The sequence below is a fragment of the Anguilla rostrata genome, chromosome 4 (assembly GCF_018555375.3).
Source record: "Anguilla rostrata isolate EN2019 chromosome 4, ASM1855537v3, whole genome shotgun sequence".
NCBI classification, from domain to species: domain Eukaryota; kingdom Metazoa; phylum Chordata; class Actinopteri; order Anguilliformes; family Anguillidae; genus Anguilla; species Anguilla rostrata.
Window position 1 is genome coordinate 38,679,185 of NC_057936.1, and position 26,307 is coordinate 38,705,491.

At 42.4% G+C, this 26,307-nt stretch overlaps 1 protein-coding gene across 1 annotated transcript in view; it reads right to left on the minus strand.

Annotated features, from left to right (window-relative positions):
- The window catches only part of kmt2ca (lysine (K)-specific methyltransferase 2Ca), a 149,859-nt gene that overhangs the window by 113,420 nt on the left and 10,132 nt on the right, over window positions 1-26,307 (minus strand). Inside the window, exon 2 of the mRNA XM_064334063.1 lies at window positions 12,750-12,914. Coding sequence (XP_064190133.1) covers window positions 12,750-12,913 — 164 coding nt within the window. The 5' untranslated portion in view covers window position 12,914. The remainder of the gene's footprint in view (window positions 1-12,749; window positions 12,915-26,307) is intronic.

Genomic DNA, 26,307 nt, shown 5'->3' on the forward strand with positions numbered 1-26,307 from the left:
CTGGTAGAATAAAAAAGTGTATTTATATTAGTTTAAAAATTTAAATATAAATATATCTTACAGAGTTGTATATTATTTGGCTAACATTTTAGAAGATCCCATTAGGATAATAATCATACCAAGAAGTTTTGACCTAGGCTTAAGGGAGGTACATGCAGGGTCAAAATGACTCAAAAGAGGCACTCTGATCCCAGGTTTCACACAAAGTACTTGCCACCCAAGTCTCAAAAAACATTATTCATCCTCCTTCCAATAATGTTTTGAGAAAAGTTCCTGAGAGGATCCAATCCATACCAAATATTCAAAAGGATAAAAGAACTCCTGAGTGTTCTGAAATCAAAATTACACAGAAAAATGTTGGCAGGCCAATTGGAAGTTGAATGATTCAATTTTGTTTTAAGATTTCCAGCCACTTCTCATATTAGCTCATCATTATGTAAGACAAATATTGGAGCTATTGACATCCAGATTTTACTGGGCCATCTCAAAAGCCAATACACAGAACTACAGTATGTGCAGTGCATTAATTCTGTCAATACAAGACATTTGTGACCATCTGAAGAAGTTTCGCAATTCGTGTTCAGGGTTTCCCCTTCAATTGGTGACAGGCAGCCCCACCTAAAAAAATATTTTAAAAAATAGAATACAGAAATGTCATTATTTGAAAACTACTTTACTGTGATAAGAAACGATAGAAAATATTTTCGCTTATGCACTCCATTTTGTGATACGTCTTTGGAAATTATCAAAGATCAAAACAATGTGCTATATATGGACTTCCCTCAGTTAGTAGCCTAACCAATTCCAAGTATGTGTTTTGTGTTTTGATTGGTGGCTATCTCAATATGACTGGCTGCATGGCCAAGAATGGACAAGTGGATTTGTTTGCACAGTTGAGATTTACCTCAGGAAAGATACATAAAAACAGCGTAACCAAATGATAATGTCATCTTCAACAAATAAGAGGAGCTTGCCACCAAAAAAAGGGTCAGGTAAAGATTGCATCTTTCTTCCATGGAAATGTAAACAAGATCTGGGAGAAAGTGACAGCGCAAGCTGTTCTGTTGTCAGTGAAACCACTGATAATACAGAACCCAATATGAATGATACAGGTGCGGCCAAGCTGCCAAAACACTGGGAGCCTGTGTGGAACCTGATCTGGCTTGAGAACACTCGCTACGAAACATGGCTTTATAAAACAAGCCTAGGAGAGTAACTCATTGTGGACGTCCTCGGCCCCTTCCCTGTCACTGAGGCCGGTAACCGCTACGTGCTTGAGGCTATGAACTACTTTACGAAGTGGCCCGAGGCGTACGCGGTGCCGGACCAAAGTGCTGCAACAACAGCGGGGAAGCTGGTCGAGGAGATGTTTGCCCGTTTCGGGGTCCCCGCCCAACTCCACAGCGACCAGGGGCGAAATTTTGAATCGCTGGTGCTGGCTGAGGTCTGCAGTCGGCTCGGAGTAGCCAAGACCCACACAACTCCACTCCATCCCCAGAGTGACGGACTGGTTGAACGGTTCAACAAGACACTGACTGCGCAACTCGCCATCCTCACCAGCCAGCACCAACGAGACTGGGACCGCCACCTGCCCCTGGTCCTGTGGTCCTACAGAACTGCCATACAGGAGTCCAGGCTCTGCACGCCCGCCGCCCTGATGTTCGGATGGGAGCTCCGGACGCCTGTGCATTTGGTGTTCGGGGCCCCGCCCGAAAGCAGGGAACCAGCCCGTACAGAGGCCTGCTACTTCCGCCAGCTGCTGGAACGACTGCGAGTGGCACACGACTTCTCTCGCCAGGCCCAGGACACTGCGGGACTGCGGCAGAAGCGCGCCTACGACCAGCACTGCAAGGGGCAGGCCTTCAAGCCAGGTGATAAAGTGTGGGTCCATTACCCAGTGCGCAAGAAGGGCCTGTCCCCTAAGCTGCAGTCACATCGGCGTGGGCCTGGCGAGATCTTGGAGCGGCTGAGTGAGGTGACGTATCGCATGCGCATGCCAAATCGAGGGCGCCTGGTGGTGCTCCACCAAGACCGACTCGCACCTTACCAACCACTCGCCATCAAAGACGCAGCTGGCGGACAAGGTAGCAGCCCTGTCCCCTCTACACCACCGGCAGCAGAGGAAACGGCGCAGCCCACCATGGGCCAACCCACTCGGAAGCGACGGCTACCAAATTATTTAATCGACTACGAGGTAAATCGCGTAGAAATTGTGGGTCGTCGGAGACTAGTGACCCTTTAGGTGGGGGCTGTGTGGCGATCTTGCCTGTGTATAAGTAAATAATTTAGCGGTTAACTTGTCCTGCTCCGCGATCATGTAAATACTTGTTTGTCATTTTAAGTGTGTAGCCTGCTAGGAATCGCTTACGTAGCGCTAGCAGCCCCTCAGGTTTATGATTTGCACCGTCATGTTTCTGTCATTAGCCACCTAGCCACTACTGCTGTGTTGTATTCCCTGCCTGTCTCCCCTGTTTTGCGTGTCTCGCGCTGCTGTTTCCCGCTGTATGCAAACTGTCCAACCTTTGTGTGATGTGACGTTAAGGCTGTGTGATTGGTTCGTCTACGGTGCTTCGGTAGCCAATCACGGCGACCCGGGTTTTGATAAAAGCAGGCTTCGCCCAGCTATGATGGTCAGTCTACGAATTACTCTTTGGAAGAGATGTCACAAATAAAGCGAAGCTCGCCGAGAGCGATTCGAAAACAGCCAAGCCCGTCTCCGTCTCTGCTTCTTCGCGAAACCGCCACAATATTCTAATCTCTCATATTGATGAAGTAAAATGACAAATGCCATTTATGATTAGGCAGGATACAATTCTGACCACTGTTGAAGGGATGCATTGGAAGGCAATATAAGCAGTCAGAGAAGACAGGCAAGACAAGGTGTTTTATTGAGGTGCCTACTTGGTACACACATCACTCAATAAGAGAAAAAATTAAGCATAGGAAAATGGGAGTAAAATATTGCAGAGGTCACGTCATGGGTGGTGCTAGGCATAAGTGCCACAGGTGCTTGCATCCATATACCACCTTTAACACAACAGAAAGCAATTTTAGTCCAATTCTAACTTTTTTATGGCCATCACGTCTAAACATGAGCATCAATAAAATACAAACTTTCGGTTTGAAACTGTATTTCAACAGATTACATAAATTGCAGCAGCTGCAACATGACCTGCCATGTTACTTGCAAAACCAAAAGTAGTGACTTGAGAACTGAAGTACACCAATCTTAAAAAGGCCATATTAACACAGCATTTTTCACACAGGGAAAGAAATTATGGATTCAAATTTATTACAGTACTATTACTATGTTTTCGTAATTAATACCATTGACCCCTTGAGATCTAACCGTCACACCACACAGTGAGAAAAAAAACTTATACATACCCCTAATACACATACACACGCACACACAGATAGATATATACATAAAAATGCAGCTATATTGATTAATTCAACTTCAAACGGAGATATGTCTATTAATTAGCAAAAGATGTGCGCATTTGTAATATCTGTGTGTATAATGAGCTGGGAAATGGATTGATTGATATGGCTCGCATGACCGTATCCTAAGTACAAAAAAGCACAAAAGTTTGGTATCTTCGGCAATTTGGTACAACAACAACAGTGCTCATTAATGAGCCTATTTAAAATGGCAGGCTTTTTGGTTTAGTCTCTGAACATGTACACAAGACAAGCACGTCCAAACACACGAAAGTCAAACAAATTTCAGGCATCACTGAGGGGAAAGTGATTTTGTAATCTGATGCATTCAACCTCTGAGTCAGGCTTGCGTGGCCTTAACTTATAACTTAACTTACTACCCAAAACGTAGGCTCCCACAACTGCCATGGCGTTAATCTTGCACTTAAATGTATACCGCACATTCATTTCATACCTGTATCATACTAATGCAGACAAGATGGCTGCCGCTCTCACACATTCGATAAATTGCATATCTAACCCTAGCAAGGTGTGACAACTCGCTATCTACCGCATTTAGAGCTAACAATCTAAATGTTTATTAGAGTCAGATTTCAAAGTCATTTTTTGTTTTCGGCTACCTTTGCCACAGTTGAGAAGCAACAGAGTTAAATTCATCGTGGACAGAAACCGCAAGTACTTGTGTAATGTCTGATTGCCATATAAGCACTCTGCTTGAATTGCATTGCATGTTTGATTTTCAAATAACTATTAATAATATCAGTGTTTTAAATGCAGGGGAAATTTGCCAAAGTGCAGAAATATTAAAGGTCTTCTTTTGAAAAAGCAGACTTTGGAAAGCTGGTGTGACCCCTGCTGTGTAGTTGTAACACATCCCTATGTTTGTACATGAATACAGGACAGTAGTGTAAGCCATTAGGGAGCAGATTTTACAAACAGGCACTTGCACGTTTAACGACTGGGAGGATGCAGGTGCCCTAGAACTGAACAGCTTCAACTGACATCCAAATATCAGCTGAAACCCATACAACCGCACACGTGTACGGCAGTACATAAATGTAAGCTAAGCGGGAGAGACCGGATATTCTGATTAATTACTAAGGGCCTCAGATAAATTCTGGAACAGAAAAACATTCAGTTGCTCAAACGGAATTTTTAAAAGCGTAATAATAGGCCACGTAAAATGGATTTAATGAATTCATTTCTTTTTTTAAAACACCACTCCAATCTACTGGGTGTTGATGAGACATCCGCTCAGCAGCAAGGACTTCCATATGATTGAAAAAAAGAAACACATAACGTGATCACAGAAAAGAAAGATGACTGTTATAACGATAACAGGTTCCTGCAGCGCTATTTCCAGGTATTCCTTAATAATTTAAAAGCGCAATGTGTTTACGCATAGTTCTCCGCATCTGTTGTTTGCAATGGCGTATCATGTTTTAAAAAGAAACAGTGCAAGTTCCGTACAAAACAGACATTGTACTATATAAAAGACTGTTGATGATGATATTGCAAACCTGCATAACAGTTGCATGGATTCACATTGTCATACCAAAAAAAAAAATGGTACACTGCCCCAGCCCTAGTTCAAACAAACAAACATCTTTATCCCCCGGAACATCGAGTTAAGGATCAAACACAAAGGTTTTCTGTTTCCTGAGCTCGATTTCTACATATGCGAGTGCTGCTGGCTCTGTCACCAGTGCCCCTGCTGCCCTGCCCCACTGCTAGAAGCTGAAGGCTGAGGTGATCAGATATGTGGGGTTGGGTTTCGGGCCCGAGATGGACGCTGGTGCCTGCACGCACTGATCAATGACCTATATCAATGAAAATACAGGCCACTGTACTGACCCCTGGAGCAGGTTTACTTCAGGTCACCAGAAGTCCTGTCTCTCTCTCTCTCTCTCTCTCTCTCTCTCTCTCTGTCTGTCTGTCTGTCTGTCTGTCTCTCTCTCTCTCTCTCTGTCTGTCTGTCTCTCTCTGTCTCTCTCTCTCTCTCTGTCTGTCTCTCTCTCTGTCTCTCTCTCTCTCTCTCTCGACTCAGTTTATGGCGTCATAGTGCATCATCATAACCATGGTAACCGTACTCACAAGCTTCAACTTCTGAGAAACAGCATGTTTTTTAGGATAAGCAGGGATGTACTACTTGGGGACATGGAGAGCCAACCTAACACCAACTCAAAGCACCTTCAGAAACCACGTTTTTTTTTTTCCTTTAAAAAGCATTGCCATGTACTGCAAATTACATCTGCACATTTCCCCCAAAGGAGCTAAAGTAAGCAAGTTAGTAAGTAAATAAGTAAATCAATAAAAGCATTTAATATGTTATAATTAATGCGTTTTATTATTTCCTGCAAAATTTTTCTCTAAGCTTTCAGAAGTTGCTCTCAAGCCCATGCAGACTCAGAGAGAGACATGCTCAATATGATGCCGGCTGTTGAACCTGACTAATATATACCTCATGTTCATATCCCACAATCCATGCATTTTTTGGATTTCGCTTGTACCCATCCAAAAGCAGAGGCGTGAACAAGCACTGGAATAATGAGTAACGCTATGGTAAACAAACAGAAGATAGCCATTGGTGAAAAGCCTGAAAAGGCCCATGCTCAAATGGGCGGGTCTTCAGAAGTACGCAGACTGTTTCTTTGGCTTTTAATTTTTCACGGGAGCCCAAATCAAAGCCAACGGTACATCTCCCAAACAGACAATCCCCCCCCCCCCCCCACCCCACCCCCCCAAACCAAAAAAAAACAGCACCCTTTCCTAAGCTAGCTCAACAAAACAACACATTATTAAAATAAAGTCAGAAGAAAACAGCATTTCTCTCACAGGAACACACACCAACATGCAAGAAAAATATGAAAACATGCGTGCATTTGCAAAATGGCTGAGGCAAAGGCGGATGTAAGTTGCCCCTAAAAGTTTGCATTAATATTTCATGCTGGGTTGCACACATTTGCTACCGTGAGCTCTGCACTGGCAGCTTCTATATTCAAAGAAACCCGGTCTGTCGTTTCTTTGCAGAACAAAAACTAAAAAAAGGCTCTAGTACAACCCCCCCCCAGTACCCTTACACTATAATTCTCGTGATACAGTGCAGGGAAAGAGAGCGAGCAAGAGAGAGCATGAGAGAGTAAAAAAAAAAAAAAAAAAAAAATGTTGGTGCAAGTAGTTCCAACGCAGAGGGAAAAAGATAAAACCTGGCCTGGATTCACTGGCTGAGCCAGGGCACACCCCCTTCTAAGCAGCTCAGTTGTCCCAGCATGCACCTCAGCTGGTCAGCTTTCCAGCTCCTTCAAAAAGCTTAAGGCTTTTCTGAACGCACACACTTGGCCATGAGCATAGATCATGTATTAAAACATGACAACAACAGTGTGGAGAAGAACTCCCCTAAAAGCAGCCACCCACAGTTGAGTTAACACTGCTCTGTCTATATGAACTGAGTCTGACTGTGATATGCAATTATTTTCACTGAGGACTAATTAGATTGATCTGCAGCATGTGCCAAATCATTGTGTTTCACAAGGCAGATTTATATATGCTTGGCACCGTAGATCCAACTGAACCCACACCATTTCAGTTTCAGAGAACAGCCTCTGATGCTTCGTCAGTGTCCCGAGGAGCACATCGCACTGCAGAGCCAGTGGTTTTGAGAAGCCTTCCACTGCGACACACAACAGCAGATGGGCCAAGGCCAGTGTCTGTTCACTTTTCCTGTGCATTCAGGAGACAGATTAAAAAAAGTGACCCTTGGGTTATTTTTCTATTACAGAAAAGTGAACCCACGGATAAACTGTGAGTATTTATTAAATTTCATTATACTACAATGCATGGGTCATTTTTCCATTTGGGAGGTCAATTTTCTATACTATAAAAATGGATCAGGGGGTCATTTCTCTATATATAAACGTGACCCTGGTGTTGGTTTTCCATGGGGTCAGATTTATATGACACCAGCAGGACATTAAACACAGGGCCACTTCACGGCCAATAAACCGATGCCAAGCACGTGATTTTTTCCCCCACCCGACTTCTGCCATAACCACATCCCTTAGCTGTTGATGACAGAGCAGAGCAGTTCCATTGGCCAACATCATTCACACAGACAAGAGTGCTGATTGGACAGTTCGTAAACAGCAGGGAAACGGCTGACAAACTCAATATTTCCTCAACAAGGTGAGAAAATAGAAAAATGTGAATAGCTAATTAGCTAGTTCATTATAAAAGTTTAATTTTATTCGCCCAAGATTACAGAAAGAGGCAAGTCATAGAACTTACTATACTAAGCACTTTTAGACACATTTCCTCCATTTCAGGACACCATAATGTTTGGGACAAATTGCTGCGCAGGTGTTTCTGATTAGTCAGGCATGTTAAATTACTTCCTTAAGTGCAGGTATACAGCCTATATTTGAATAAAAAATAAATATATTTGTCGACTGACATGTCTAGACTCTTAGACAGGGTGCCTGCCTGTATGTGCTGAAACCCACTGCAGCCTACTATAACCATTTTGTATCTCACATTTAGTAGAAATGTTTTATGGGGGCTTGAGCTATAATAGGCTGAGATATGTGTATGCCATTTGTGCCATCAATGTTATGTACATGTAAGCACAAGCAGGCAGGCTGTGGTGGCGGTATAGGCTTTCATTTCTTACTAGCATTAAGTCTAGGCCTTGGAGCAGTCAATAACAACTTCAGCAGCGGCTTTTTTTTTTTTTAGTTTTATCAATGGGGACACAACCATTTGGGGTGACCATATTGTAACTACATGCTTTACCCCATCAGCTTTGTCAACATGTTGCCTACGCTCTGTTTAATGCAACCAAAGAAGACAGAAGGTGCTACTTTGAAAAAAAAGATGCTTGCACACCAACAGCAAGCAGCTGTATCGTGGAGAGCAGCAACAGTAACAAGTTAAAAAAAAAAAAAAAAAAACCTGTCGAATCATCGATTGGTCTGCGCGAAAATACATTATCCAATGAAATCGATTCACTGTGACCTGGAATCTCATCATAGCTGGGGGGCGAGTTTTTTGCACAACTGTGTTGCGATTCATAAATACGCATGCCAAACACCAGCAACAAAACCAAGGACGTAAAGTAGTAATATCACATGTGCCTTCTCTGTCAATACAGTGAAGTGTCGGCAAAAGGAAGCAGCAGCCAGGTGATGAGGAGCAATGAAGGAAACCTTCCTCAGTGCAGTGTGCTCCCATCTCAGCTGAAGTACAGAAGCATAACATCAGCCTGTAGCTTTCCACTGTCTCAGACTTCAAACAGCACTAAAAATCTTCCAGCCACCTTCACCAAACAATAATCACATTTTGTTTCTTACATGAATAATTTTAAAAAATAATAATTAAAAAGCCCCCAGACAGAATTCTGGTACCCCCTGAACTATGGTACCAATGCAAGTTGAAGTAAATTTATATTTATAGATACTATCTAATTAAGAGCATCACAGAATTCAGGTGTTCATAAATTTGTTACTCACCAGTTGTCTAACAAAAAGATGAAACATGACAATGTTTTAGTCACGTAGCAATTTTGAGAATTATTACATCAAGTATTTTACGAAAATTTCACAAGATGAAATGTTTGTTTGATGGTCACTTTCCAAGATTAAAAAACCTTTTTCCAAGCAATGCAGTGGTTACACTATCTATAATCACAAACAATAGGACGTGGCTGGTGCTATGTACACCAAGTAGACAGCAAGAATAAACTGGCAACAGCATGTCAAAAAAATGATTTCACACATTATTCCACATAGATTATACACCCAGATATCTGTTCACTTGAGCCCAAAAAACAACTGACAAGCATCGTCAGGAAAAACAGAGTAACAAGCATCTTTTTCCACAGCCCACCCACAACATTTTCCCCTCCCTTTCTTAGTTAATAATAAAGAGGCAGCAACCTGAACGCACAGAGGCTCGCAGGAGATACTGAAGGCCAAGCTTCAATAACAGAAACAAAGCAAAGATCTCCACTGGCACTGACACCCCCAAGACACTCAACTACACACAACCTGAACTGTTGACTACCTGTATAGGCAAACAGCTTTATTAATGTTAATAAACCACATTTTAAATATCTGCTGTGCGATTATGAATGTGTGCGCGTTCATGTACCGCATGCACGCACATTGCATACGCATGTATAACGTATCGTGACTAGTTAATTTTATTTTATTTTTTTAATTCAAGTGAGTTGCAGGATAAAGTTGTAAAATTGTTCATGTGCATTACAAATATATTTATGTATACATGAATGTACACAGATTGATATGCACGTGTGTCTATATATATACACATATACACACACATACATGTGTATCATGCCTGCACACACACATGCACTTAACCTGGTTAAGCACATATAAATAGGCCTAGTACTCAAACATGATTGCATTTCACCTGGCCACAGAAATGCACATCCACCCACAGTCTGCATGATAGCAGCACTGTGACAGCAGTTTCACCTGTATCCTCCTGTCCAGCAGTGATATGCAGCAGAGCGAGTTATAACTTATATAGCTTTGGAAGGGGCCGAGGCAGGGACGAGGTGTGTGTGACATCAGCGGTTTCCGTGGCAGCGCCACCACGCTGGGACAGACACATATTCCCCAACAAAGCACGTTATCCTAACCCAACAACAACATCAACAGCAACAGCTATGTGTTTGTATGCGTGTGTCTGCATGACCACCTTTTAGGAGGTCGAGCAAGCCAACACCTTTAATGCGAATTTATAAGCAATTCATCTAACGTGCCACATGCTTTGTGGAGCAACGGATGTGGCGTTCCAAGCAAGGCATTCTGCAAGCACTGACTTCATGGTTCGGCTACAGGCCTCCGTTTGGCCAGCTACCTGTAGACAGAGCATCATTCATTTCTCAAGACTGAGGGGGAAAAAAGGTCCAACTAAGCTATTAGCTGAACGACGTGACAAACTCCATTCTGGTCTCTGGTTTTTTTAACTTCAAGCCATCAAAATCAGGGTTTCCCCCAGCACATTATAGGAGAGGTGATATGCCCGCCCTGAATTACACAGCACCTCCCCTGTCGTTAAGAGAAAAACACAGAAATAGGTGCTCGCTGCATTCGGCAATAACAATTTCAGGAAATGGGCTCACGATTAAATTTTACGATGCAACAAGGACCCGCCATCTTTTAAAAGCAATTAATTGTGTTACCAATTGCTAATTTCTGTATTAGAAGCCAGTATCAGGCCCAGCAGCATACCATTATGTGTGATTAGAATTAAAAGCACTTAACATTTTCGAAGATGATGCAATAATACTAACCTAAATATTTTCCATCTTTTGGTGAAAATAACATTGAACATCAACAACACCCCCCACCCCCCCAGGCAGCTTAATCTTAACTCCTCCTAGAACTCCCCCCACCAACCACAGTCAGCACCTACCTACCTCAAAACATCTTCCGGGGGAAACACCGGAAATGATGTCATCGGAACACTAATACAAATTATGCGAGCGCATTCAGGACCGCCGGTTATCTTTCTACAAGGTCGGTTTTCATCTGTCGAAAGGTGCAGCATACGTCAGTGTGAGGCCTCGACTTCGCCTGCGACTTGTTATCAACCTGCGGCGTGGAGGGCCTGTAACCCGCCCTACGGCCGCGCGGTTGTGAGGAGCGGCACGCGATCGCCGAGACGCCGCGTAGGCCAGCGGGGAAGAGAGCCGCTGACCTGCCGCTCACCCTCGCACTCCAGAGCACAAAAGGGCTCTCGGTGGTTCCAGTCTTCCTCTACCTCTATCCATATAAAAACAGTCAATTCCACCGGCTCACTGCTCCAACAGAAGCACACTACGGAGGCGTAAATTAACACGGCCTCCTGGCCTCTACAGAATAACACTACGGAAGAGTTTTTTAAGACCACAGAGAGGCTACGGGGGTGGGGGGGAGGGAGGGTTACGGGTGCGAAACCACCAAAATGGACACTGTTAATGTACGTGCAAACTGGGGAAGTTGATCGAGAAATCGCACACAGATGACGACACTGGAAAAGCAATACCCTCCCCTCCCCTAACAGTCCGTTCACACTCTGGACTTTGCTCGTTCAGTTTGAAATTACGGACCACCCCAAAATTTAAATACCGGCAACACTGCCGCCCGAAATAGCCTCAGATGGACGAGGTGGAAACTGGGCCATCACATTATTTTGCTTCACCCTCTGTACTGCTGCCGCCACAAAGCACTGATGGGTGAAGCACGGATGGATGAAGCAAATTCAGACGTTCCCTGACCCCGAAGCAGCATGTCTTCAGCAAGTCTAGCCTCCTGTCCCGGCGCCCTCTCCGTCCCACTCCCTCAGAGAAAGCGCCCCGCGGTTCTCTGTTAGCGCGTAGCCTACACACTGACCCACCGCCTTCCACTCTGATAACGAGAGGGAGGGGGAGGGGTGAGAGCGCGGGGGATCCCAGGATGTACAGATATCAGGCTAGCTGGGGTTATCTGGCAGGCAAGACATTTCCCCTCTACGGCTTTAGAGTCTTCACTTGGAGGCCCCACAGGAAATGAAATGCTAGCAGATTGAATAATTCATTGATCCTAATAAACGAGGTCTGATTTAACAGACGCAGAGGGAGTGCCCCTGCTGAACTGGCAACCTCGGCTGCGTTATCTATTCAAGAAATATGTATTTTGAACGGGACCTGATGGAAACGGGTCTGCCGACTATTAGGCACACAAGCAGGTATTTTTCACAATTCTATGAGACTGCCCATCCCTACCATGTCTTCCTTTCTAGCGCTAGCTATGATTTCGATATGTGATGTGTTCAACAACCGAGATTTCGAATGGCACTGCAGTGAAGTGGAAATGCAAGTTGGTTGGGCGGCATCGGCTCCCTGCACCATGAAGAATCACAAACAAACCACCCAAATAGCACCTCAAAACGTCCAAGCAGGCCGTCAGGGCGACCAGAACCGCGGTTATGACTCGCTGCTCACCATTCCACCGTTTACCTGTCTTCACCCGACCTCAGCTTGAGGAGACCTTGGGGGATCCAAAATGACATCCTGGCTTCCAGTCTCTATCAGAGCTCATTAAACCTGCACACCCCCCCCCCCCCACCCCCAGACCCCCACCACTCCTCCATTCACTGCACATTCTGCCTCTCGTTTCACCCAAACCCACAGAAAGCACCTGCTCGCCCGTCCTCCCCTGTAACCCGCAGGCCCAAAAACGCCAGGCCCAAAAAACCTCCCGAGTGGAGGGAACCTGCCCGCCGGCCAGCAGCCGGGAGAAGGGAAAGGCGAGACCTACTTTTTCCTGGGCTTGGGCGTGGAGGCGAGGACATCCCTGCGCGGCCGACCCCGGGGGCGTCTGTCTGCGGCGGCCGGGCTGCCCGCGGGCATGTCCCCGGCGTCGTCGGGGAGCGCCGAAGGTCCTTGGTCAGAGGCCTCCACAGTCTTGTCCTCTGATGACATGCTGTGAGGAAACATTTGCCATCAAGATCTGTTTCCCATCCATACATCTCCTGCAACGTGCATTTCGCTAAGATAACAACAACAACAACCACAGCTTGGGGGTAGTGCTAAAATTCCACACTGCGCGAGCTGAGCTTCTGCGGCTCATGTTGAGCATGAGCTCAGCTTCAGCGGCTGAGTCATGTTTACAAGACCCATTTCAAAAAGTGCCAGAATGGAGTTTTTTTTTTTTTTTTTTTACAGAAAGGGAATGTGTGTGTGTGTAGGGGGGGATGGTGGCAGATGTGAGCCACCCACACACACAAACACACACGCACACACACTATATCATCATCATCATCATAAAACTGATTTCCAAGCGGTCTGCACAGAGAGAGCAAAATGGCTTTTAAAAATGTATTGTACAACACACTTCTTCCTATTTAAATCTCCACTGCACACAGCCTGAAAACACAGTGTGGCGTGCACGCCCCCCCCCCCTTTTCAGCTAGGGGTTTGCCGGTGTTGTCGCTAATGACGCCCAGAGCAGCTGCGCGGAGACGAGCTCCACGAGGGCCCTGGCTGCGTGGCGCCGGCGCTCTCCGCGGAGCGCCGCTTAAATTAATTTAGAAATTTCAATCAGCCGAGTCACGCTGAGGAAAAAAAAGCGGTCCCGCAGCGCCTTTGTGCCGCCGTGCGTTTGAACGCTGATTTAACTGGAGAGCTCTCTCGGCTCTCTCAGCGCCCCGGTGCCCCGCTGCAGCTCAGACGCATGACTGCCGTCGGCTGACCACAAGCTCCCCCCCCCCCGCCCTCCAAACCCGACGCCTTCACAAAAACTGCATGTAAATACGCGCACTTCGTTCCTTCGTGCTAACGCGTGGCCGAGATAAAAATAAAAAATTTAAATGACCTAAGAAATCTGTCAGATCCAGAATGTCACTAAAACGGTAGGCCGTGAGTGTGACAATCGGTATCTCAATGACAAAAGACTTAAAGCGAAACATCGAGGATACTCATCGTACAAGTTCACGTTAGTGTAACTCTTCCTCACTAAAGATACTGTATATAGCCATCTAGCTTGCTAAATCAAAGTGTTTAATCTTGTTTGTGTATCTCTCTCAAGAACTGAAAATCGCTGGGGCTCAGGGTCAGCATTTCCTCCCTTTCTGCTGGCACACTCGCAGCCAATCGGAGCAGATATATTACTCTCCTGTGCTGCTGCTGTTTGTGGGTGGAGCATGCAGCCTGCCACAGGCAAGGAGACGTTAAAATGTAACTATCAGGAAAGCCAATACCTTTGTGACCCTTTAAGAACAACATGCCTGCATGTAAGACAAATCTCAGAAGACAACACCAAAAAAGCTTCTCAGAATCTAGACGCAAAATAGCATTTATACAAAAGGTGAGAGGGTCTTAATTAGGGTTGCCACATTTTTGCATGGGCAAAACCAGACAGATTTTATGAAGAGGTATGATGCATTCAACTCAGCAGTTTTTGTAATTTTACTGCAGACCTTAATAATGCCATACACGTTTTGTCATGGCCCATAAGCTTTAATGCAACGTTAACGGTCATATTCACAGACCTGGATTTACCACTAAGGGAAGACTTAAAAATATTGCCTCTGATTACAGATGTGTACTGAGCAAACAATGGACTACAAAATGTAAGCTACATGAGAAGGGGTGGGAGCTATTTCTTGATATTGACACACATATAAGAAATAATATGTAATATAAAAAAGTAATTTCATGACCAATTTCCCGAAAACCAAATAAATGCTGTTCGGATTTGCCACTCAGACAAAGCAGCTGAAAGCTGGGACATGAGGTAACTCCAGTTTAATGCTACAGTTGCCAAATAACTTTGCTAACGAAAATCATCTTTTTTGAGATTCCTACATTTTTGTGTTCTTAGATTTGTGTTGTGCATGCCACACACATGTAGCATAACCTCCAGTCTCTGCGTCTCTCGCCGAATTCTCTCTGAAATAACAAAGCCTTGTAAACCTGAAAACATCTACCTAGATAAGAAAAACTTCACTCCTGGTTTTCAACAAAATTAAGTGATCCTACACCATTACAACAAGCCAACATTTAACATTCAATCATTTCAGCAAACCTCAAACAGCTTTTTCCAGAACCATCAACCGTGCAATTTGTACATTTCGTCGTTCATGATTGCATCTCGACATTGTGTGGTCTTTTTTTAAAGCATTTCCACTGGTACAGTAAACACACTGAAAGAAACGGAGGCCATAATGCTAATCTTCCCTGAATGTATAGCTGGAGAGTACGCCAAAGGGGAGACTACTTTGCACAAACCTACTTAAATGTCATACATTAAAAAAAGGCTGGAGCTAAATCTTGGAAATGGTCAGTCACCACTATTACCCTCTGAAATGGAAACATTTAAATGGAAGAATTACATATTTTAAAATGCAAGATGTGAATTTTCATGTATTTCCTGGGCAGAGTGAGTGCCAAACAAACCCCCCACTTTGGTCCTTTAGAGGTCAAACAGGTCGTCCCCTATTTCATGCGAGCACTTCCAACCCCTGAAATCAACAAGCATGTGATGCATCTGTACCTACTTCTCCTGGTTCTCAGTCAGCTGACGTTTCAACACGTCTCTGCTCTAAAACCAGCCGGTGTTTAGTGATTATGCTTAAAGTCAAATCAAAAGAGAACTCGTAGCATGTGCGAGCTGTTTAGCCAGCTTAAGAGAACATTCCGTCCTCGAGATGACCGTTTTTCAAAGCGGGTGCAGTGTGATCCCTCAAGGAGTGCCTCGTAATTAAGCTAGCCTAATTAAATTAATAAGTTATGATGAAACAAAGATTTAAATTCATAATGGAGCATTTGTAAGCTCATACTGCAAATATTAGAAGAACTTGTCTGAACTTGGTCCTCTGTGCGTTCAATGCCTGTCTGCACAGACTGATGAAAAAACAGCACGTTTGGAAAAAAACCTCTGAAACGACTGATTTTTCCCATTTTAGCTAGGCTAACAGCATGCGGTGCTTTTGTAAATTACACTTCAGAAAATAAAGTCAATTAATAAAATTAGAAAAAAAAAGCTGACATTAAGATTGCCTGCCCTCTGCCCCTTCTGCTGATCTCATTTTCACTGAATAATTCTGCTACATGGCTTGCTGTATTTATGCCAAGCAGCTTGATGCGTTATTGCATAAACTAAAGAAAATAAGCATAACAGTGCAAGAGCAGGTGCCGCATGTATGAAGGGTGTGTATGCATAAAAAGAATGCTGAGCAGCTTTCTAAGCAGAGGTCTGTAGTCAATTTTTGGAGGAAAAAAAAACAAAAAACACTTGATGTGAGAAGGTGCGTACTCCCCGCATACTTTGTAGTTGGCGTACACCGAACTTCAGGGAGACCGAGCTGATTTTGTAGCCTATTTGGCGAATAGCACTGGTGACGAAATAACATAAGAGAAAATGATTAGAAACATGATTTTGCTGTTCCGGTATGACGGTGTAATGTTTGACTCAAATAAAGTAGTGAAATTACAGTCTATTTTAAATGTCCATATTCAATACACTTTTTCCTCACTGCATGGTGCAGAAATGGAATTACTTCAGATACAGACAGTATACACAATATAGACAGAACTACACCAGCCAACTTGGACAGATGATTACGCCAGCTCCCCTGATTATCTTCACGTGTGGCCAAATACTAAATTGGTCACTGCATATATCAAGAGGAGTAATCATCGTGCAAACCGAAGACCACTTTATTATTTCTTGTAAGGTGCACACGTCTGAATTGACAGCATTCAATGCCACAGAGACTTTCTGCCCCTCCACATGTTTCTTTTTGTTTCACAAACCACCACTCAGGCTGCCAAAAGAGGATTTATTTTATCTTCTAAACATCTTAAATTAAAGTACCACAATTTGAGAAATTTTGTTTTTTTTTCTTCACACTCCGATCTGCCATTGTTTCCTTCATTTTGTATCGTATGGGGATATGTAAATACAAAATAGATTCACGCTGGGAGTTTCTGACCATTTATGGAGAATGAAGGGCTGTACATAAACACTTGGGCTGTATGTAAACCATGTGACTTGTGACCACACACATCTTTCACTTTCACATAAATTGTAACAGAAACTTCCTGTCCCACCACTGGCACATTCTGTAGATCACAGACAAAATGGCACATCCCCATATGTGCCTACAGGCAGCTGCCAGTTCTTTTCACTTCTGCAGTCCACCGACGCACCCTGTGCAGGTGAATGGGGCAAACTGCAGGCAGGCACTGTGCATCCAGGCACCATTGTGCAATGAGGTGGAGGGTACTCTACGCTGCTGCAAACTGAGGATAAGCCCAAGGCAATCCTGGCCATAGTCTCCACCGTCATTATGGGGCACCCCACTTCACGAAGAACCAGGGCTTTCTCTGAACACAAATCCCGTGAACCTAATTTATTCCTGCCACAGTCATTTTCTCTTCCACTGACACTCGAAGTAATTATAAATATGAAGTTACTGCTGCAAAAAAAAGTGTCATTCCCCATTATGCATGCCACCATAAAGGCTTTTACATTATTCTACTTGAGTGCCTAGATCGTATGAATAGCCTTTGTCACAATTTGATCAGTTTTCTACTTTGGTTTTTCATTGTTTCCCCCAAAACACATTATCAAAAGCCATTTGAAAATGAATGGGTTGGTCTAATGAGACCAGAAGGGTTCATTAGGGATTCATTATCCCTAATAATCAGAGAAAATTGTTGACATGTGTAGCGCTTTGTATTTTGTTCAAACACCTGTGCACAAATTATACGCACAGTGAGCTTCATGGGACAGACATATTTTTTCTTGAGTTGGTTCAGTACTCCACAATTTTACAATTTTAGATTTGTAAGCAAACAGTTCAGATGTGGTTAAAGTGCAGATAACCAGCTTTTATTAAATTGGTATTTTTTTATCCATTTTGGATACGCCAAGAATAAATTACAGCACTTTCTATACATAGTCCCCTACTTCAGGGCACCATAATTGGTTCTTTCAGAGGTTTCTTCCAATCTGTTACAGGGAGTTTTTCCTTGCCACTGTTGCCTGAGGCTTGGTCCTGTGGAGGTTTAGGCCAGGGTTGTCTGTAAAGCGTATAAAAACTTCTAAGATTCCTAAATGGTGAAACCAAAATGTATAATAATAATGCACTGCATTTTACATAGTGCTTTTCCACACGCCTAGAGCGCTTTACAGTGATGAAGGAGAAATTTTTCTCAACCACCACCAATGTGTAACACCCTCATGGCACAGCAGCCATTTGGCACCAGAATGCTTCTCACATCAGCTGAGGTGGAGAGGGAGACAACAATTTTTTTTATCCAATTAAATTAAGCGATGATTAGGTGGCAGGTTGAGAGAGCCAGGTTGGGAATTTAGCCTGGATACTGGGGAAACCCCTACTTTTTCTGATGAGTGTCATGGGGTCTTTAATGACCACAGCGAGTCAGTACCACAGTTTAACATCTCACTCGAAAGACAGCGTCTCCTACAGTGCAGTGTCCCCATTACGGCACTGGGGCATTGGAGATCATTCAACCAGAGGGAAGATCGGCACCTACTGGCCCACGGACACCACTTCCAGTAGCAATAGAGTTTTCCCAGCAATAGAGTCGCCCATCCAAGTACTGATCAAGCCCCCACTTGCTCAGCTTCAGCCAATCGGCAGAAACACGGTGCATGGCGGTATGACTGCACCACTTTAAACATGTGGATTTTTTGATTGCAAATCTACAATTGAGAAGTGCATAGCCCAACAAAGAAAAAAATACAACATTTTCAGATTGTACATTAGGGTTCATGGTTACTAGACTATCCAATTTTGTAATGTAGGGCTTATTCAATATTTCATACCATTCAGTGTTCCTAATAAAAACAGTGAAACTGATTATTACAGCAATTTAATTGTTTATTAATTTCTACAAATGGCCAGTCCTACATCAGAGCTGATTAAAAAAAAAAAGAAAAGGAAAAAAGTCTGGTTGGACTGAGTTCGAATAATTTAGCGATGATGCATTAGCATTAGACTAATTGGATCCATTTTATTCTGTGTGCTTCATTTGCTTCAATGAAGAATGCTTCATTAAGCTCTGCTTGTGGCAAGGCTATACTGTGTTTTGAGTGATTTAATATTACTTTTAAATAGAACGAGGTATAATGCTACTTCTTAAAAGTCGCAAATGAACATAGATTACTGAAGCAGAAGTGAACCTGGGAAGTAGCATTTTGGCTATGCTTTGGCTTATGCTTACGTTTTTGTTTTTGAAATGTTTAACAAATTAGGCATCAGCCCAATACCCCAGGTTAATTCTGTGGTTTCACTTGAGCAGTCATAAAGCAGTACAGTTTAATTGTGGAAATACTGTAGCAATTAAAGAGAAGAAGAGGCATGTAGTTTACTTATTACATAATTGACATAACTATTTGAATCAATTTCATTTGAGCATATTTCACAGATAAGAAAATGTCTATTTTGGTTATACATCAACAACTGATGTGTTTGCTCATAAGACTACAAGCTATAATTCTTTTGCTTGAAATGCAGGCAAATGATGGCAAATGAAACATCAGTGCATTTTATTTTGCACATAGCCTGAATCTTATTGCAAGACTTTTAAGGTGGTTGAGGGAGTGGAATGTTACGAATAATAAACTATATCAGGCTTGGGATAGGTTCAGATGTGATAGCCTACCTCAGTTCACATCAGGTTTGGCTTAAATTTCAGGCATAATCAGAACTGCTGCTTATTTCATTTTATATAATACTTATGTACCTTTCATACCTAATTTTAATTATTCAAAATCATGCCAAAATATTCAGGTGATCAGGGAGTAAATCTGTACACCTTTCACAGAGATGGCCATTTGACTCCTTACGACACACTGGTACTCGGCAAAGCCTTTAGCAGCTCCTCCAGTTGATACACTCAGAATGCTTCAGAATTCCCCAAGAAACTAGTGGAGCAAATCCATGTAAACATTTCTAAATATTACAACCATATCAATTTATTAGTTTTTAATCAGTTTTACCGTTTATTTGAGTATTATAGAGACACTTTATTAGGCTACCTGTCTTAATGTGATCTTTCCCCCAACATCTGTAGCACACGAAAATGCTAGCAGCAATAGTTCAATGTAGAACACTGATCTATAAAATTCCTATCATTCTAATTTTCTGGTCAGCATCCGAACAGGCATTGGAAATCAAGTTGTATTGTGATCTCTTAACAGCTTATATGAAGAGACATACCGCAGGGCAACTGACCCCTTGACAAAACCCTGTGGAATTAACCCTCTGCTGTTTATACAACTAAAACAAACTGATTCAACATTTAAATTATTATTTATCACAGTAGGTTGTTTTTGGCCCTGAATTGATCACATTAATTTAATGTGTACAATCTCAGAAGATGGACAACCATAAATGGACAAAAGAATTTCAAATCTAGGGGCAAGAATGATTGTTTCATTTCACTGAAATGAGCATCAATTATTGCATTCTGTAAAAAGCAGTATGTAGAACTCAAAATCTTCCGACAAAAGGGCCGTCTGGGTAGTGTAGAGGTATAAGCACTCGCCCTACCACCCGGGTTCAATCCCCAGCAGCGGTACTTCCGGCTTGGTCATACTTTCCTACGAACACAATTGGCAGTGTTCACGGGTGGGAAGCCGGTGAGGGTATGAGTCCTGATCATTGCATTAGCGACTCCTACTAGTTGGTCGGGGCGCCTGTTCAGCAGGGAGGGGATCTGGGGGGGATAGCGTGAACCTTCACACGCATTACACTCTCCCAGTGAAACTCCTTGCTGTCAGGTGAAAAGAAGCGGCTAGCGACTCCACACGTATCGGAGGCTGGCATGTGATAGTCTACACCCTCCCCAGACTGACAGAGGATACACATGGGGAATTGGTATAACGACTAGATTGTGGAGGAAATGGGAGAAAATGGCAAACAAATAAATTTAAAAAATCTGCCGACAAATACCTTCTGACAGACCATGAAGCATTTGTAAAAGTTCTGGTAACTGGACAAGCATTAAAAAAGATTTACTATAATATAATATAATAGCTGGAAGTGGTGAAATGACTAGCTCCTCAATTAAAGGTGAATGAAAGAATGTAGACCACCTCTGAGTTTCCCCTACTAACTCAATGACCACACACATTACAATCCAAACAAATCCAGAATATTTTACAACCATGACAATGTAATCAGCCTTTACTGCAGATTACCACAAAATTTTGCTAAGTGACAGATAAATAACCACATTGCACCACCCAAGTTAAACCTCCCAGAAACCCTGGTTGCTCTACTACTACACACAAGTCCAGAGACTATTGTTTCAAAGAGAGAAGACATTCAGTTTAGTTGCTTGAAAGGTAAAAGAAGAAGGTTGCCATTATGGTGGTCACTTATTTTTGGTAGAACAGTACAATTCAAAGTAAAATTTTTATGATGAGGTAAAGTCAAAGAAATCCATATAAAATATGATTCTGATCCCATAAAAAAGACTTCAGTTTCTAAACATGGAGTCACGCTAAGGTTACATCTGTAAAAACTAGTGCTGTCAAATATAAAAAAATTAAGTTACTAGCAGGCTTTGGTGTGATTAATGACAATTATGTCAAAAAAATTCTTATTAAAAACACTTATTAAAGCAATTGATTTAGATGAAATTGTATTTTAAAAGTAAAGAAAAAACAAAATTCAAATTAACACCATTTAAAAGCATCTTATCTAACAACAGCAAATTGGCTGTAATTGACAATAAATTCTGACCTCGAATGAACATGGTTTACAAAAAATATATATTTTTGGCTAAAATTACCAGCGATTTCTTTTTCAATGACCTTCAGTGAGTTCTTGCTTGATCCAAAGTAGGTGGGAGTTCCCAACTGCGGTATCACCAATTACCATGTTGATAGGAGAGTGAAGGTAGAATTTTCAGAGGGGCGCGGCTTTGCTGCTGTCTGTCCTCCACCTGTCTTCAAATTTTTGTGAGTTTTGTGCATTATTTGTAATATTTTTAACGCAAGTGGTTTTAAGTTGAGTGCCAGTGTCATTAAATGTTTGTTGTTCGAGTTGGGTGTGCTTTCTGGACTTTCACCGTTTTGATATCCATAATTCCTGAAAGTGCTCCCATACCAACTGCTGTGTGCTATGATACCTACTCCCGAGACTTTCTGCTATCCTTATGGACACTAAACTGACACTGTTTGGGGACTGAGAGGGGGAGTCAGAACCAGAGGGGGAGTCAGAACCCGGCTGAGGAGGCAGGGGTATCATCACCCACGACCAGTGATCAGCCGGTAAAACGTTAGATCACTTAATAATAAGATGGATGAACCGGCTCTTATATAAAGTACGAGGAGGAATTCCGGCAGAGAAATCTCATTTGCTTCACAAAGACATTGCCAGAAAAAACATGCATCAGGCATTATAAAATCCTGACTGTTTCATTCAGGCAATTTTTAATTTTCCCTCACAAGTTTAATTTAACTCACGAGTGCAGGACAGCGCACTTGCTCAATCAGCTGACCAGCCCGAGTTCATTCAATGAGATTTTAATACCCTCTCGTATATCTCATTTTCCAGCATGGCAACAATATGTGGACTGTCCCACATGCTCCAAATGCATGCTAGACATGTACTACAGTAATACTGAGAATGCATACAAGACTGTGTGGACATCCCATTCGCAAATCAAACCACCACTACATTCATTTATTAAGCAAAGGCAGTGGGATCAAAAGAACAAATCCGCAGTAAAGACGGTTCAAATATGGAACAGAGAAAGTAACAGAGGCCTATGGACTGTAATGATTGGCAGATGTTTTTCTTGACTCATGCTATGATCCACATGTATGGACAGATTGTATAACCTCATATTAGATTTTGTGAGGACACTGCTGTACAAACAAAGACTATTAAGACATTTTCAAGCAAACCTTGGGTGACAAAGTATCTGAAATTTTGCTTAAATGACAAAAACCGTTCCTTAGCGGTAAAACAAATAAGGGATAAAAAGGAAGAATTCCAATTTAAAATCCAGAAAGCTAAAACAATTTTTTTGTTTTATAAACAAAGTGGAAAGGATAGGCAACCCCAAACAGGCATAGGGGGCTTAACAAAATGATTGGGAGAGTGCCTAAGAATCAAAGTGACATTTTAATGGACAGCCCTTCTTTTTCTAATGTTCTTAACTTGTTTTGTGGCAGATTTGTTGCAGCTAATTTTAGTTATGACATCAGGACTGCATGAGATAACATTACAATGATCTCCAAAATGCAGCTATTAGAGAGAGAAGTTTGTCACTGCCTCTCTGTCATTAAGACCCGGAAGGCACATGGCTTAAAGTGTGAGCCAACCAGCCGAGAGGGGTGATGACCCAACTCTTCCCACTTTAATTAAATGGCTGTACCAAAAATCATGGAAAGTGTCAACCATCATTCCTCTGGCAAAGAAGCCAGGGGCCAAAACCTTAAATGCCTTTCGCCCTGCGGCTTTGAAATCTATACTGGCTAAATGCATGGAGGGAGTTGTGAGTAACCCTTTGGCCTCATCCACTGCAGACAAACTGGACCCACTATAGTTTGCTTATAAAGCACACAGGAGCACTGAGGATGCAACTCTCACAATGCTTAACATGGTGGCCAAACATCGACAACAGACAAAACCTATGTACAGATTTGATTTATTGATTTTAGCTCAGGTTTTAATGCCATGGAGACACGTACTTCTGCAGCGACTCCTGGACCTGGATGTAAATGAAAATGTCACGCATTGGATCAAGGACTTTTTAACCAATCGCCCACAGAGCGCATTACAAAGGACTCGTTTCTGATGAGGTGGTTTTAAGTACAGGAGACCCTTGAGGCTGCGTTTTATCATGTGACGTCTGCGACTTTTAATTTCACAAATGAACAGAAAATGGAGGATTTGTTGGCCTTTTTCACGGGGATGGTGATAGATGAATATTTTGACCAGTTCTCTTCCCAGGAACAATGGTGTAGGTCCAGTGGCTTATTGATTAACATGGAGAAAACCAAACAACTTATTCTTGATGTAGTGATGAATCCTTCACATCACTTACTCTTTGTAACCAACCTGTAGAGATTGAGGATGGTTATAAGTACTTAAGGACATTTATCAGAAGCTGAGCTTTACAAGTTACACTGATTTTATCAATACTGGCAAGACAATGTTAAAACGGTGTTTAAATCAGGAAACTGAGAGGGTTTTGCATCAGTATGGATGTCTTACAGAGGGTCTATGCCTGGTGGAAATAATTTTTTGTTTTTTAAATCTGTGTTTGGTTTGGTAACAAAAAGTACAGAAATTAGTTAGCTAAAATTGTTAATAGCTGGAAAAATAATAGGCAAACTGTAAAGGCAACTGGTTGACCTGTATAACTCTGCAGCACACAGGCTCTGGCTATAGTAAATAGCACCAGTCACCGCCTCCATGAGTTTGAGTTGTTTCCCTCGGGCCAACGTTTCAGAGTGCCAGTAGGCAAAATGAATGTCTATGAGAGATCCTTTGTCCCAGCTGCATTCAGTCAATTGAACAAAACCAGAAGAACTGTTGTTTTGTGTGATTTCTGTGCAATTTCACTGTATTTTGTTTCCATGTACTGTATGTATTTTCTATTCCTGAGGCGAGAGCAAAGGCAAATTTCCGGCCTTTGTTGGACAATAAAGTTTGATTCAACTTTATTCTATTCTACTACTGAAATTACTCTCATTAAATAATGTAAGCTCAGACAGCAGTAATAGTGCAGCTTAACCATCTCTCAGTGTATAGCTTAGAAAAAACTCCATTCAGCATTAAGGCAAGCAAAAACAATAAATGCCTCCTCATATTTATCTTTTCAATGTACCTTCTTCCCATACTAATTGGAATGCCTCAGCCAAATCAAGCTAGGTATACAGTAGGTGCTTTTATAATAGCTATAGTCTTAGAAATTTAATGAAATATTACCCAGCTACTTCTCCAAGTATCAGTTTTCCATAACTTTCAATTGAAATATTGAAATAATCCAAACCATTCAAGATGGAACAAGATAGAGAACATGGAAGTCTCATGCTTGTAAATGATGTAGAATGCATGTTATTAAAATTGTTAAAATCTATTTTAAAAATAAAACAGGCTTTGTTTCTGTCACTATAGTACCTCTGTTCATATCTGTTGTGTGACATGACAGCCACTCAGCAGTAAGACCATACAGTTTCCATGTGACTCGCAGAGACACATCACCTGCGGCAGCTGAAGAAGTTCAACCTGCCAATGACAATGATGGTGCACTTCTACACTGCCATCATTGAGTCCATCCTCACCTCCTCCATCACCATCTGGTACGCTGCTGCCACTGCCAAGGACAAGGGCAGACTGCAGCGTATCATTTGCGCTGCTGAGAGGGTGATTGGCTGCAATCTGCCATCCCTCCAGGACCTGCACACCTCCAGGGCCCTGAGGCGGGCAGGAAAGATTGTGGCCGACCCCTCCCACCCTGGACACAAACTCTTTCAAACACTCCCCTCCGGCAGGAGGCTGCGGTCCATCAGGACCAAAACCTCACGACACAAGAACAGTTTTTTCCCGACTGCAGCTGGCCTCATCAACAAGGCCCGGGACCCCCACTGATACTGTACTGTTATCCTGACCCCCACGGACACCAAACAGACAGCACCTGTACTTATAACACTTTATCCCCTTGCACTATTGTTTATTGTTTACTGTTTACCGTTTGCACTATGTTTATGTTATTTTATGTCTGTTATGTTTTTATTGCACTATGTTTATTTCATTTTATTTATCTTATTTTATGTTCACTGTTATGCACCACCTGACCAAAACAAATTCCTCGTATGTGTAAACCTACTTGGCAATAAAACCTGATTCTGATTCTGATTCTGATTCTGATATAATCACAAGTAAGCTGCACGGTAATGCTTCTGATAGGTTGCCAGACAGCCCCGCTTATTTTTATTAATAGAATTAAAAGTTTTATTGAAAATAAAACAAGCATCCAAATAAAACTACACGTGACTAAGTAGACATAGGGCCACCTAAGGGCTCTCTGAGGTGCCATCATGGATCCAGTATTATTTATGATTTATACCACCTATTTTGCTGACGTTTTAAATAATTCCAACCCAAAGATCAATTTATATGCCAAAGCTGTCCAAGGGCTCCAGAATGCTTTTAATTCTATTCGGTCTGCACTTCTCGAACATTACCTTGCCCTAAATGCAGGAAAACTTAATGCCTCGCATGTGATGTCTCACTGCCTTATTTTTAATGAAAATTGTAAATTTTGAGAGTAACTGCAAAAGAAGTGTCCTTTTGCAGATACTTGTATCAGGTTCGATG